The 16,247-nt window shown below is 39.9% G+C and overlaps 1 protein-coding gene across 1 annotated transcript in view; it reads right to left on the bottom strand.

Moving 5' to 3' along the window:
- Positions 1 to 3,323: 3,323 nt before the first annotated feature.
- GAS2L3 (growth arrest specific 2 like 3) overlaps positions 3,324 to 16,247 on the bottom strand; it is a 40,289-nt gene continuing 27,365 nt past the window's right edge. Inside the window, exons 5-9 of the mRNA XM_020982320.2 lie at positions 14,640 to 14,781; positions 12,176 to 12,239; positions 10,966 to 11,104; positions 9,114 to 9,221; positions 3,324 to 8,037 (exon numbers count right to left, since the gene is read on the bottom strand). Coding sequence (XP_020837979.1) covers positions 6,718 to 8,037; positions 9,114 to 9,221; positions 10,966 to 11,104; positions 12,176 to 12,239; positions 14,640 to 14,781 — 1,773 coding nt within the window. The 3' untranslated portion in view covers positions 3,324 to 6,717. The remainder of the gene's footprint in view (positions 8,038 to 9,113; positions 9,222 to 10,965; positions 11,105 to 12,175; positions 12,240 to 14,639; positions 14,782 to 16,247) is intronic.

Here is a 16,247-nt window from a genome sequence, read left to right as displayed (position 1 = left end):
ATCAGCCTTTGATTTCTAGGAATTGTCATTTTCATTCATAGGATTTAGAGCTTGACAGGACAGTAGAGGCTATTTATATTTAGTCCAGTGCTTTCCTTGTGCAGATGAGGAAACTGAGGCCCAAGTGGAATTAAGAACTGTCTCAGTCTACCTGCCCCACACCCAGTTAAAACAATGTAGTTTTCAAATAAATAAAATTAATTTTAAATAAAGCAAGTCAAGGAGTAAAACTTTTTCCTAAGATAGGAAAAATAAATTTTGAGGCAGGGAATGTAGAGCTAGATGAGCTCCCAGAAGCCTGGAATACCCAAATTAGAAGGAATTGCAGAGGTCATTTAATCTGACCCAAACATGAACATTAATCACCTGTTACAGCATAGCTGTCCTTAAGGTTCCTGTTAAGGTCTAGGGTTCTGTGAAATGATAAAACCTCAGTTGTTCATTTCGAGCCCCAAGAAAACACAGCAAAACAAGCCAAACCAGTCTCTAAAGATACACTTGGTTTAAGCATGCTATGGTATTCGTTCACACCAAATGACTTAATTCCCAAGGGCATTCATCGAAGATAAACTGAGATGATGCTTCAGTGTAGTGGCCAAGTTCCAATATTTTTCTGGCCTAGAGAACTGGACTATGGGCTCTCTGCACAACATCATTTCCCCTACATCGATGATCAGTGTGGCTCACCACCATTGACTGGACCACAATAATCAGTCTTGTTCATAACACTGGCTGGTACAGTGACCATTCCAGACACCATCTATAGCCTCAGTTACTGAATCCAGGACATAAGGTAAACACAGAAAGTATTTTAAGTAGCTCATTGGGAAACATCTGATTGCTGACCATTGCTAAAGTTGACTTAGCCAGCCTGTTGGGAATACTTGGGCTACTGGTTACTCTAACACAGAATAAGAGACCTCACAGATCATATAGTCCAGGCCCTATGGTGGTCACCTAATCTCTTCAGGAAGACTTAGAGTAAAATGGAAGGCAACTGAATGAAGAAATTATGGAATAAATTTCAAATGTAGTAGGGTTAGAAGCAAGGGCACATATGAAATAGCATTCAATCTAAAAATATCTATTGCCTTCTAAGGCAGCTCATCTTTTTTTCTTCAGATAGCTCTACTAATAGGAATTTTTCCTAATAAGCCTAAATTAGCTTTTTTGCACTTCAAATAATCACCGAATTTAGATTTGGAAGGGATCTCAACTTCCTAGCCTGACTCATACATAAAAGAATCCCAATTATAACATATTCAATGAGTGGTTGTTCAGCCTCTACTTTGAAGACTTCCAAAGATGGGGAACTCACCACCTCTCAAGGCAGCTGATTCCTCTTTAATTGTTGACAGCCTTCATGGTCATCTCAACCCCATGTTTGCCTCTTTAGAACTTCCAATCATTTCTCCTGGTTCAGCCCTGTGAGGCCAAATAGAATGACAGCTCTTCAGATAATACTAGAAGATGGCTTCTTGCTGTCCTGTCTTCCACTCCCCACCCCCATCTTCCCTGACAAACCCCTTAAATCAGTCATCATAGGGAATAAACTTAAGGTTCATTGACCTAAATGATCATCGAACAATTCACTACACTAAGCTCAGGAAAGATGTCTGGAGGCTGCCATGGAAGTCAAGAGAAGAGTTTTGCTATCTAGCTGACATGTTATCCAGAGGTTTTCCATTGCGACTGTCATGTTGAACTCGAATCATTGTCATAGGGACAGACAGTGTTGTTTCTTGGTTCTTTTATGTTCACAAAGAAATACAATGATGAGATCCTAAATAATTTCCTCTTACCCTTCATGTCACCAGGCTAAGGGATATGTTTTATTCTACACATGAAGAAAGCCTGGACTTTAGGGTTAGGTATGTGGCTAATGATCTCTGTGGCGGGAATCCCAAGCAATCACCATAAACTTAAGTTCATACTAAGTCACCAGAGGGAATATAAGAATGGGACCACTGCTTGTGCCAGTTACATGATGCTGATCATGACAGGTATCCCTAGCTGTATCTGGGTGATAAGCATGCTACCCAGCTTTGTGACGTACTCTGTGCTGACAATGGAGCTGACTGGGACACAACGGTGTTGGGCCAACTTCAGTTAGGGTCACAACTGGCTTCCACTTACTGAGACCCTAGGCAAGTGTTTTTCCACCCCTGAGCCTCAGTCTCCTCTGAGATCTCAGGATCTCTCAAGGTCTCTTTCAGCTCTAACATTTTACAATTTAAATTCCAATTACCAAAATGAAGATGTGTTGTAGGAGTAGCTGAAATGTGAGTTTACAGAACTTTCTGGTAATTAAGATTTCTTCACTTGCTCCTATGGCATAGTCTAAGGAATCTTGACTGTCCCAACCCCTCTCCTCTTGGATGGGCTTCAGTGAGTCAGCATCTCTCCTAAAAGGTGGCATCCAGACTGAACACAACACTCCAGATGTTCTCTGCACAAGGTTGGGAACAGTGAGACATATCACGATGTTCTTCTTAATGCTAAGATCAAAGTTATGTTTTTGGCTACTGAAATGGTGGCAAATAGAGCTCGTAGTCACTCCATTAAAGCCCCGTAGTCTTTCCCACACAGACTCTTATCTAACCATACCGCCCCCACTGTGTCTTTGTGGAGCTTTGCTGAACCCAATGAATGATTGCATATCCCTAATTCATTTCTTTCTGGATTTGGCCCATCAGTTGAAGAGGGAAGAGAAGAGAGCGCCCAGTATGAACTGAAGTAATTGGGAAAGGCTTTGAAAGACATGGATCCTGAGATGGATGTTGACGGGCAGATTTTGGAAAGGTGGAGAGGAGGCTGAGAGGATGTATGTGCTAGGGCAGCAGGAACAGTATGACTAAAACATGGACATATGGCTTGGCATTCTCAAAGGTTTGTAAAGAAACCAGCCTAGCCAGGTAGAATTTAAATTTTTTTTAAAGTAATGCAAGGTTAAGATTGAGGGATGTCTGCTGGCAACCCTTACTATGGACAGTCCTCCACCTTAAACTCCTGACTAACAAGCTAGGTCATCAACACAGACAACATCCAGTCTGTGGCTTACTTGAAAGGAGTAGTCACATAGCGAATGCAGCCTCTGGAGTGATCCATGATAGATAGGCACTGTAACAAAATGGAGCACAGGGCTTGTGACATAAATATCAGATGAAAGGAAGACTCACCCCGCAAAATCACTCAGTCTGAAATTATCCTCATGTTGTCAGGACTTTGGCAATATATGTTAAAGGGGAAAAGTGTTTCTGCAACCTAAAAGTGGCCCATTTACCTAAACACACATTTAAAAAAAAAAACATTAAAACTTGGCATAGGTTTTTATATTTTAATACTTGAATGTTTAATACTTAAAGTAAGTTGTGCTAGTAAAACAAAACCAATATAAATAAGTGATTCCAGAGTCAAGTATTGAATCCTCATAAAATTAGACATAAGAACGTCGGATCTTTTTGGTAATGCAGGATTTTTCTTTTAGTCAGCAACAAACACCACATACATGATTGTATTGTAGACAGTTAACACTGTCCTTTCGGATCAATGCTCGTATTAACTTCAGCAGCTTATTCAAGACCGAACAATTTTTAAAAAGAAGCAGTGTCATGATTTCTTCAGAAGTTCTCCCTAACACATTCATTACATTACTAATATGCAGCAAGTAATTAAAAACTTATTGCACTGTTTTTCAAAATCAAATCAGACATGATTGCTTCTTCCAAGAACTTTGGTAATTTGAATTGTACACTCAAACTTTATCAAATAGCCAAATGCAACTCTGAAAATAATATTCTTTCACCCTCCTCACCTCTGGGCCATCTGGGTCTAATAAAAATATTACACTTTCAGATACTGAAAAATATAACAAAAAGGTAGCTCTCTGGGACACATTTTGATGGCATTTAGGGAAACTAACTGGTTTAGGTGGTTAAAATCTTGGGGCAGGATAAAACAATGCCTAATTTAATAGATGTGTGCCATGAGAATAGCTGAAGAGGGAGGTCTCCAGATCTAATAAGCCACACTACTACACTCAGCCAATGGTTAAGAAACATTGCTTTTGTTTGGAGCCACGGTTTGGTTGGCGTGGGTTTTCACCAATGATACATATCACAGCTCATCTACATCATACAGCAGACTGTCTCCAAGAGCTTGGCACAAGCCAAGTAATTAACAGTTCCCAATGGCTGGTCTGGTAAACTTTGCTAGACTGGTCCTCAGATGATAAGCACAGAGTCTGTTGCCAGGCCCATAGTGGAGGCCTGGCAGCACCTGACTACGTTTGTGCTCTGCTGATCCAGCTTTTAGGAGCTACAGGGGATCTCTACATGCTGATGAGGCAGCTGTGGACTCCAGGGCAGTCCTGTTCCAGATCAGAGAATCACAAATCCAGAGCAGAAAGGAGACCAGAGGCCATCCAGCCCAACTCTTTTAATGTATTGATGTTAGATGCCAAGAGAACTTTCTGATTCTCTAGTTTAGTATGCAGAATTGTGTATATATTATATATCCTAGCTTCCTGAAATATCAAAAATGAAAAAATATAAAAATATGAAAGTTCTAGAAGACCACTAGTAAAGATATGTCGTCCTGGGTCTCAGTGTGGACTTAAAAGTCCTTCTTAAATGCAAGTTGTTCATCTCTTAAAAGTGCGTTAACTTTTAATTCACTAATGGGGACGGAGACTAGACCAGTGATCTCAGTGGTACTGGGAGCTCCCAGGTAAGGAAATTCCCTCTCCCATTGCAGGTCGACACCTTCATGGTTAAATGGATTGCTCAGGGTCACACTGCTAGCATGGGTCAACAGTGAACCAATTCTCCATCCACTGGTAGCTCTTAATTTATTAATAAGAGCAATAATTTATGAACTTCTTGTTGAGAAAGTTAACTGTCTTTGAAAAGATGAGCAGGCTCTTCCCAAATTGCCTGAATACCAGTAGGCTTTGGCCAACTGTTTTGTGAATATTCCTTTTAAACCAACAATTTTTTTTTGTCTTTATAGTTTCCAACACTTCACACAGTGTCTTGTACATAGGAGACATTTAATAAATGTTATTGGAATTGAATTATTTGAAACCACACATGTAACATTACAGTCATTCCAAAAACTGACCTATTATATAGCCCCCTATATTAAAAGCATCTGAGAGACGAAGCACTTATTTATTATAGAAGGTTTCCTGGCTTTCTAGACTGCGGAATATTGACAATCAATTTAAGCCACTGAAAATAAGTTTCTGAAAATGTATACTCTGCTTTTTTTAAGGAAACTGTGACTTTAGTTAAACATACATCCCAAGCACAAAAGTCATGATTCACTATAAGAACCTGCAGGAAAGATACAATGTAACACCACAAAGACAAAATATCCTAAAAGCATGGTGCCTTAAATATGCTAGAACTGAGAAATTGAACACTTTCAAGTATTTACAAGCTCCACAACCTTCTAGTCTATTATCATGACATGATTTAGCTCTATCTCCTTCCTATGGGGCTGGGGCTACAGAAACAAACGTGTCACACTGATTGATTACCTGAATACTGAAGGGAGCCTTGCTCCAGGTCGAGGAAAAATGCATAACTTTGAGAATGTAGTTAAAATTGGCAAAGCTAAGTTCTCTAAAGAATGAAAAACATATTTTCTGAAAGACAATTTTTGGAGCACCACTCAAAATACATTTCTTGTCTTTCACTTTAAAGATTTTAATCCAACAGGATTCTGACATTCACCTTTTTAAATGTCAACCCGTCTTGTGAAGTTCAACAAAAACAGTGTTAAAACAATTGTTAGGATTTTTCTAAGAGCTACTGAGTCCACTTTCTCAATATACTTTGCACACCAATCCACCTTCTAAAGTACAAAACATCTGCACATGTGCAGATAGCAGACTGAACCAGGTTTAGTTCCTATCTACAGTACAGTATTCACAAGCCAATAAATTAGGCGCAAGTAGTAAAATGTTATTCGTGGTAACATCACGCATTTGCTGAGTTCAATCCAGAGTTTGTCTGGGGGCATTCATCAAGAAAATTAAAATAGTTTTTAAAAATCTACAGTAATTCAGAGTAATCCAAGCCTAATCATTAACAAACAGTGATCATCTGCTTGATGCCTTCTTGGCAATGCTGAACAGGAAAGGTAGGGGTGACTTTGTTGTATACAAGTATTAAGCTACAGACAAGGGCTTAGTGTTGCTTATGGGACACGTTACAACCTTATAGCTGACATTTTCATAGATTGACACTGAGCGCAGCCATAATTTCAGTAGTGTTATTGAATTTTTCAGGCTTTCCTGCATATATAGACATTAGCAGAAACGCTTGAACAGGATACCACTCCCATTAGTGGCACTGTCACAGTAAGCCAGGAGCTTGAAGCTCCTGGGTGCCATCTTTTGCTGAAAATGCCCACTTATTCTGAGCCAGATGTGACCTTCAAGATCCAACCAAATTCCCTCATTCTAGAGATGAGGAAACTGAGGCTTGCCCAAGGGCACACCTGCAAATAACAGACAGAATTCAAACCCAGGTCTTCTTACTCAAAGCCAATGTTCTTTGCAGTGCTCAGTATTTTGTGTTCTTCCTCAGTGCAGCTAACCACTGCAAACTCAGACACAACAAAGCAAAAAGACCTTACTAAAGACCTTGAACATTTAAATTAGATTCTTTTCTTATTTCCTGTGCTTGCTGCAACATGACTCATTTTTATTTACTTTCTAGCTTTCTTATTTCCAGTCATAACAAAATAATGGTCATCTTCCTTTTTCTTCAGAGTGGGCTTCTCCCCATCACTAGCTGCTTGCTGCCCAGACAAGAGGGGCTTCTTGGTTGGCAGAGCCATGGTCCTGCCACTCTTGGGTGGGGTTTTCATCAAAGACTGACCCTTTGTGGTGGGCTGGGGGGCCTTTACTGAAGTCTGTGTTCTAATGGAAGACTGGGAAAGCTTTACAACTGACAATGGGGTACGTCCAGAAGATTTTGACAGGTTAGCCCCTGTCAGAAGACCTTTGTTCTTATTCTGGGAAGGTTTTTTAGTTTCAGAAGCCACATTCTTACCAGTTGGTCCCAGCAAGGTGGTCACATGGGCTGTTTTCACAGGCAAAATGCAGGCTGCAGAAATTGGTTGGTTTAAATGAGGGGCTGATTTGAGCTTCTGTGACTGGACTCTACTTGCCGGCGGCCTTCTGCTGGGTGGCTGAGATTGTGCCATTGCTGGTCTTTCCACTGTGCTTTTAGTGCTAGATTTTGTCATTTTTGCAGGGGACTGAAGAGATGGGGAAGGCTTAGATCCTAGCCTGCTGTTTGCTGCAGGAAGCTTGGGAGGCTTTGGTGATGCTGAGTGAGACACTGTACTGTGCTTAGAAGAAACAGAATTGTGTTTTAACTGCACAGAAGACTTCTGTGAAAGATGAGCAGGGGGTGGCCTGCTCTCTGAATTCTGTGCTGGTGGGTGCTTGACTTTGGGGTGATCAGGGGACAAGACACGTTTCCGTAGAGACTCAGAGACACTCGATGCAGGCTTCAAAGAAGCAGAGGAAGAGGTGCTTTTACTGACTGGATGGGCAAGAGACAATGGTTTTTTTGGTGCTCCTTTTGAACTTGTAAGATGTTGAGGAGAAGCTGTTGTTGATGAATTTGGTACTTTAGAACGTCCAGAGTTTGAGTGACCAGATTTTAGTGAGCTGGGCAGATGCGGTGTAGGGGTGGCACATGCCTGAGCAGGAGACTGAGGGCGTTTGCTAATGGCCTGCTTCTCCCTAGCTCTCAGCACGGAAACTGGCGTGCCGGGTCTCGAATTTTGCTTCTGAATCATGTTGACAGCCGACATTGGGTCCATTAAAGGTGGTGCAGGGGATCTGGCAGGTGAATCTGGAATACTCTCATTAGAAATGCCTTTTTGAAATGCAAGGATTTTTTGCTCCAGAGTTGCAAATTGCAACACTCGGCAGGGGTCATATTTAAGCAGAAAACCTTGAAGAGTATCCCAGCCTCCACCAACACGAACCATCACATGTTTGCCATGAAGCATCTGCCCAAGTAAAGAAAGGGAAAAAGACATCTTGAGGTTCACATCTCATCCTGAATGGGTTCTATAGGATGCGCAAGCATATCAGCTCTTTGACTGCACATAGAATGGTGGTCTGCTGGTATGACATGTCAAATCAAATTGTGAATTTAAAAATGCCAGGCATATTACAGCCACCTGTCATGAAGCAGCCATGATAAACTGCACATTTCACAAAGCCCATTTCCACATCCAGCTCGAGACCTGGAAAGTCATTCAGCTAATAGAGAGCATCTGATGGGAGTGTTTTTGTGTATAAACATTTAGTGAGCTGAGGAAGAAGGCTATAAAAATAGAAATTAATGAAAGGAAGAAGATACAGAAACTGGACACAGGTTGGAGAGTAAAGGTGAAGCTTGAAATAGAAGAGAATATAGGAGGGGAGAAATTTCTTCAAGTTAGAACAAAGCAGACAATGATGCAAGCAGTCCCAGGTTTTGATCCTCTTATTAATGACAAAAGTAAAAATCCAAAGCAAAGACAGAGCTAGAGATGAAGCATGTGGCATGGCCACCAAAGGGCGCTTAGGTATTATTTCATGGCTAATTTAAATTAACAGTCTTTTCTTTAGGGTACACAGGCTTCAAAGCCTCCTGTTTCCTTTTTATTTTCACTAATTTCAATTTATCTTTACATGTGTTGTCTTTCCCTTTTATTCTTGCCTTTCAAATTGGTTGTCTTTATTAAACTACAGGATACTCTAAATTGGTTGAGTTGGGACAAAAATGTCCTATTCTATTCATCTCTATGCCTAAGAAAACTATGCATTATTCTCCACTAAAAGTGTTTGACTGTGAACAAACCATGGTCACTATAGCAAAATTCCATTTTTTAACGCAAAAAAAAAACCCAAAACACCCTTCTCCCCCCAAAAACACCTTGCTACTTCTGACAATTAGTTAGAAATAATTAATACAACCTAAGGGTTAGTTAATATTCTAAAGTAAGGTGTATGCAGCAACAGCAACATACACACACACACACACACACACACACACACACACACACACACACACACACACACCCCACATTGTACTTACTCTTATGAAAAGTATTTTGTCTCCCAATCTGTAGCGCCCCTCAGACAAATACTCAATGGAAAATCGATGAGAACAACTACATGGAGGATCTTCAGCAATGTGCTTAACCTAAATTTTCAACCAAAATTGAAGACTCAGTATAACAGCATTGTATTGAAAGTGAAGGTTAACAAACAAATGTAGTGAATAGCTGGTGAAATCAAATTGAAATATGAAGACTCAAAAACGATTTAGAAATCATTTACTACTAAGAAAGCAGGTAGGGATGGAGTTCCAGATCAGACTAAAAAGTGCCTAAGGAGAAAAACAACACTGGATGGCTGTTTTTAAGGGCCTTGGGATCTGGTCCCAGATAACGAGCTACAAGGAAGCTCCCAAGGAAATAGAGAAAGTCACATTTTCTGGATTTCTCCTTTTGGTACAGATACCTACATAGATGATAAACTTATAAAGTAATAACACTGATTTCTAGAAGTTACACATGCCTGTGAATTCAGATCTACTCTTGCACCATGGCTAAAGAAAAACTTAAGATATCTATAGACACTATGCCAAACTCAGCAATTAGGGTCACATTTACTTTAGTTAACAAAAGACACCTGTCATTGGTCTGAACTGTGATTTCCTCCATTTATTTCATTTATTGCCACCTGTCACTATGAGACAATATGCTTAAGTCTCAGAAGTTGTGTGAAACACAGCTGTGTTTCCTAGGAGAGGTCCAGCCTCAAACAATAAGTTTTACAGAATAGCACTCAAAAAGGTACAGGATAAAACAAGTTATTACATGACTTACATAACTTAACCTTAAAAATATAACTAAAAATAGGCCTCTAAAGAATGCTAATAACAATTCGCTATTCACATCAACATTAGCCCAATTTCTATTTTTAGCTATAATACATAAGACACTGTACAAAGTCTGTAGATAGATATGTAAAACAAAAACTTTTTTTTTTATTTTGGGGGTGGATTTTTTTTGTGTTCTAAGCAGAATGATTCATTCCCTTCAGGAAGGAAATTACCTCTACTTCCTGCAAGAAAACTAGTTTAGACTAACTATCTGAATGCTGGGGCAGCAGGCAGTACAGAAGGGGCCTACAAGCCAAGAAATAGTAGGTTCAAGTCTCTGACGTGTACTGGGGCTGCATGACCCTAGGGCAAGTCACTTAACCCCTCCATGCCAGACCTAGGCAGCTCTCCAACTCTAGAAATGGCAGAGCACGAGCTGATCTGTGTCTGAGAGTTCTGGATACTACTGAAATCAATGATCCAGTTCTTCTCTCTATCTGAATACTATTAATGTTTAACCATTATAACTTTAGGCCACAACCTAAAAGAAAGTAAGGTGAATCTAAAAGAAGTAATTTTAATTTTTTTCGCCATGATGAGTAGTCACTAGTATTTCACCACTGTGCATACTAATATTGACTATTATTAGTTTCATTGTGTTAACGAACTGTGTAAGTACAGGTGAATGTTTTATATTCTGGTAAGGAATTTTTTAGACCAGATATTTTTAAAACCATAGACTACATAAATGTGTCTATCGAATTAAAAATGACCACTTTCCAAAAGTAATGGTAGGACAAGTGAATAAGCAGTCATTTCTTTCATAATGTTATCCTGTGAATCAAGCACTAAGAGACAACCCAAAAATCCACGAAACAAAATCAAGTCTTGCCCAGGACTAAGAACTACTCAACGTTTATGACTTTCAGCAGTCTTTCTTGAGCTGTCATTACGACATACCCCTAGTCATGACTGGAGTTGAGGATAAGGATCACATGAGGAAACAGCCATATAAAGCTGGCCTCACTCACAGGCTAAGGAAGGTATGGCTGGTACTTACAGCTTCGTGGAGCTCTCCCTGGTGACAGCAGGACTTTGCTGGGCTGTCTGGCAGGAGAGACCCAGAGGTATTGAGCAAAGTTTCTTCTAGTTCAATCTCTTTCTCAAGTTTTATTAATACAGGTGGTTCAACCCCATATCTGGTGGAGGAAGAGGAAGATAGCATGGGGGAGGGGGAAGAAAAGAACAGAAGGTTGTTGAGATAAAAGTCTGGTGCGAGTCATGTAAAGACAACGCTTGGTCAATGCATCAAACACGTCTCATCAGATTCACAATAAGGGTGTCAATGGCCTGGTAACATGCCATAAAATAATTTTATTGGGACTGATGAGAGTTTCCTAACTTCTGACATTATGAGGGTTCACAGGGTGGCCCTCTGTCTATTAACTTTCACCCTGGTCACATCTCCTCTTCCTATCATACATTTCCCTGATGACATCTTCTACTCCACTCCTTCAAAGTTCTTCACTGGTTATACGTTGTTCATAGACAACCACAGCCACCATGTGTCTCTCCATTGTCCTCTGTGTGATATTCATGTTCAATTCTTCAGACACTCTTATATTCCACGTCATAACGTCATATATTTAGCCTGCTATCTGCTGAATCAGTTTGGGGAACACCTTGAGGGCATTAGTTGGGAACCAGGAGAGGCCCGAGTGGTTCCATCCCATAGTCACCCTGGATGACCTCCTTCATATTTAAAGAGGACTTACTTCCCTTTGGGCAGCTGTAAGTCTTTGTCTTTTCCCAGTGTGTACATGAACTATTTTATAAAGATGAACGAAAGTCATTCCAAAATACAGGCTACAAACTTAAAATTAAAGCTCTTTTGAGAGAAAAAAACACCTTAGGATCTGATCAAAGATCAACACAATTATAGGGTATACTCAGATTTGGGGGAAAAGAAATAACATATTCAGGTCATTCTGGTAAATCCGGTTGAGTGAAGCTTAGAGAAATCAAGCCATTTGGGTTACACCTTCGATTAACTCATTATGACACTGGACATTGAAGGGAAAGACATTTATTTATTTATTGCATTTTTTTAAAAAAGCAAGGAGAAAAAGTAACTGTGAAGGAAGTTCAGTTCCTTTGTCCTAATGAATGACTTTTATTTTCTGGTACTGCACTCCTTTTCCCTGAAGTAAAATGGCTAATTATTTTTAAAAAATGAAGCATCAAAAGTCTAGATTTTACTGATTACATACCTTGATACAATTCTCCCAATTTCCAGAAGGCAAAGATAAACCTGTCTTGGATCTTTGTGTAAAACTGTGGAAAATAAAAAAGTTATATTTTACTGTCCAAAATTAAACAAGTGAAATTTTCTTCTGGCATGGAAGAGAGCTGTGAAAAAGAACACTAGAGCACTTGAGTGTAAGCTCTCTAAGGACAGGCATGGTTTCATTTTTGCCATGTATAAATGTTTGTTGAACTGTTTCACTGACTTGTTGAGCAAAGTAAGACACTATCATACTGATCATAATTTAATAAAAGTAACAAGAAACTCTGAAAGAAGGTAAGGTATTCTGATAATCCACATATTTATACCAGAAATTTTCGTGTTCTTTAAATATTTCTCTATCACAAATATAAAATATGTCTAATAAGGGAAGGTTGGAGGAGACTGAACAGTGAAAACTCTGTGTCCTGATACTTACAAAATTTCTCGCATATAAAAGAAATCAAGATTTAAAACCACAGCTAGTTTATATTTCCACAGGGGCTAATGCTATCAGGGGACAAAACCCAAGGATCTAAGACCTAACCTGGTTTAGCCAGAACTACACCTCAGTGCTGCGTGGCATCAACTTTCTTTACTTGGCAAATGATTGGGTTCCTCTGACTCATTTTCACTTTCTGGAATGTTCATACTAACTACCTACTTCAAAGGGATAGTAACAAAACAGAACCCCAAAAATGAAGTGCATTCTCCAAATGTGACATGTGAGGGTAAGGTCAAGCAGAGGATCCTTGTTTCTGGCTTAAGTAACAGTGCCTATGAGAACTCACTCTAGTTGTACTGAAAATGGAAATTGGCCAACCTGAATTTAAACTTCCCTTTCCCTGTCTTTCAGCTTTTCACCTCTGTTTATTTTTATCCTTTTCTCATTTTGCACTAAAAAGTAACGGAAAGTTTTAAAATATTAATCCAATAATGGCAAAAGAGTTGGCTTGCTGCTAGCTGGCATACTTTCCCATTTGAGAGGTAGGAAAGTCTGTGACTTGGAGTTCTTTACATTTTCCAGACAGAAGTTACTGTTCTAAAGTAGTCAACCGTAAGTCTTACTACTGGAGGATGGAAAGCAATCTTAAATAGCTTAGTCACTAGGGCATTTCTCCTGGAAACATGTAGCCTAGCCTGCCTCTTCCTTCCAGCTGCAAGAAAACCCTGGGGACGGCTTCAGAATTCTGTTCCTCTACTGCAGCGCTGCTGCAAGGCCCTGGCAAAAGAGAGAAAGGCACAAAGGATGGCCAAACGTCTCGGAGCCCCTCAGAGAACAAGAATGACTAAGCACTTAGCTTAGAAACCATTTTCATGATAAGGTTCCGTCTAGATGGCACAGGCATCATGTCAGGCCCATGGTGAAATGCATTCTCACCAGGAACACAAAGTGGAAAACTTCATCTTGCTTCCTCTCAAAGGAAGAAAAGTAGGTCTGAGACAGAACTAGCTGTTTCTTGTGATTTCTGGAAACCATGTCTTCCATAAAGATGTCAAAAAGGATCAGGATCCCTTCATGGCCTCATGGCAGAAGTGGATACAATTTGATAAAAACCCAAAGACCTTTTGTGTTTCATTTCTGTCCCTCTCATAAGAAAACAAACATTTGGGTAAAATGTCCTTTATGAGCCTGTATTAGATTATCACACCATCTTTGCCATCATACAAACATTTGTGCTAATTTAAAGTTAATGCAAAACCACATCAATAAACCTTGAGTAGTAATAAATCTCTAGCAACTTGGGCATGTCACAGTGCACAGAGCACTGGGCCTGGCTGGAGTCAGGAAGACCTGAGTTCAAATCTCGTCTCAGACACTTATTAACTACATGATCCTGGACAAGTAATTTAATCTGTTTGCCTCAGTTTCCTCATCTGTAAAATGGGGATGACAATGGCACCTACCTCCTAGGATTGCTGCGAGGATCAAATGAGATAACAAAGCACTTAACACGTGCCTGGCACACAGTAGGTGCTACACAAACTGGGGGTGGTAGAAAAGAACGACTTTTCAAAAGGAGTTCTCAGAGACTTCATTCCATCTGGACAACGAGCAGGACACGTGATGCTTACCAGGCAAGCGTCTGATCAGGTATTTTCATAATCGAGGTAAAGAGAAATAAGTAGTAATGCTCCTTCTATAGTGCCACTCGATGTCAATGTTAGCCCCTAACACAGGGTCCTAAGTTCACTTAAGAACATTTCTGAGGCTGGCTCACTCAAGCGTGCCAGCCGTCTTGTGTGTGGAAAGCTTTCCAGATGAAGATTGTTGCCAACCAATAAAGACTGTAATATCTGTGACTCTGAGCCTGTGTGATTTTCCCATTGTGTTCCACGTCTTTCAGGAGATTCAAGGCTTGCTATCTGAGTCCATTATTTAGAGCATGAAAATGAAAGTAAATGATACAAAAATGGTTTATCAAACTTTTAAACAGTGAAATATTCACCTAAACCTTCAGATTCAAAGAGGTAGGTCTCATCAACACCAACACGCCTGCACCAGTGAAGGAAGTTTGCAGTATTGTCTCTAGCAAAGAAGGAGCCTGATGGGGCATCTTTTTTACAGGGAATTTTTCTCATTGGAAAATCCTGGAAATTAAAAATATGTAGAAATCAAAAAAAGGATAAAATAGACATACATTTCTATAAGCTGAAAAAGAAAGTTCAATATATTAACCATAACCATAAAATAGTTATAGAATAAAACTGATTTGGAAAAAACAATTGTTATGTTTCATTTTCCTTTCATTATAGTCTAGTTTCCTTTCAATCTATTCATTTCTATAGTGTTTCCTTAGGAAAATAGCCCAGTTAAAATTAGCAGGAGAAGGCCTGGTTCTCCTACCAGCTTGCTAAATGACCTTGAGCAAATCACTTTTTTCTCTGGTCTTTAGCTTCCTTAATTGTAAAATGAGGAGACTGGACCAAAGGTCCTTCCCTCAGGGTCCAGAGACCCTAAAGAGACCCTTGGATAGATTTCAGGGGGTCTATGAACTACGATGGAGAAAATATTATCTTTACTTTCACTGACCTCTAATTTTAACTGTCTATTTGCTTCCATTATGATTGCAAGCACCAAAGCAGAGCAGTGTTGGGCTTCCCCAGCCTGCCAAAGGAGACCATGACATCCAACAAGTTAAGAATCCCAGCACCAGATGATGTCGAAGGCCTTTCCAAGTTTTTTTTTATAAAAAACAAAACAAAACAAAAAAACAAAGCCTTTGTTTAAATACTTCCCAGGAAAAGTAGTGCCTTATGTGATTCTCCTAGCTTGTCTTCAGTGTCTTAAGACCCTGGAAATCTTTTCAAAAGCAGAAAAGAGTAACAGACTAAAAGGTAATATGTCACAGGAGTGAGAAAGATGGTCTAGAAGTCAGGAAGACCTAGGTTCAGACTGGTCTCTGACACACTGACTGAGTGACCCTGGGTAGGTCACTTGTCCTGTTGGTGCCCCAAATTTTCTAAATCTCCAAGAAACAGACAAGTTGCCAGCCTCCATTAAGTGGAAGGAGTTCTCACTGCATGAGTCTCCACACCCAGGAAATCATAGGTTTCTTCTCAAATCACAATCATTCAAAAAGACCAGAAGCCTTTTGGACATTCTTCTTCATGTCCTAAGAGTACAGTGGTCCTTCAGTTCTCAAAGAGGTGATCAGAGAAGATGACAGGTAATCTGTAATTTAAGAGCTCTGAAAACAGACACTTCCAATTTCAAAAGACTCCTGGTGATGGATTCTGCCAGGGAAAGTGGCTTGAGTTTAACTCAGACAACCCTTTGTTGATTAAAGGAGATGAAATGTGCCCTCAGCTTTTTTCCCCCCAGTTTTGTCGTAGACTTAAAGAATAAAAAAATAATTAAGCCTATCATACACCCAATTTAACAATTGCTTCCCACATGCCTACTCTGTCAAGCACCACACTAGCTCCTGTCTTCACAGGTACAAAGATAAATAAGACCAAGGGCGTACTCTCAAGAAGCTTACACTCTATTAAGAGAATTAAGACCTCAGCCCAGGTGACCTTGGTAGCAGGTAATGAGTGCTAAGGGAGACATG

This window comes from Phascolarctos cinereus, unplaced genomic scaffold (assembly GCF_003287225.1).
Source record: "Phascolarctos cinereus isolate Bilbo 61053 unplaced genomic scaffold, phaCin_HiC Scaffold_1;HRSCAF=81, whole genome shotgun sequence".
In the NCBI taxonomy this organism is placed as follows: domain Eukaryota; kingdom Metazoa; phylum Chordata; class Mammalia; order Diprotodontia; family Phascolarctidae; genus Phascolarctos; species Phascolarctos cinereus.
Note: the sequence above shows the minus strand (reverse complement) of the source record. Positions and strands in the feature narration are given on the sequence as shown.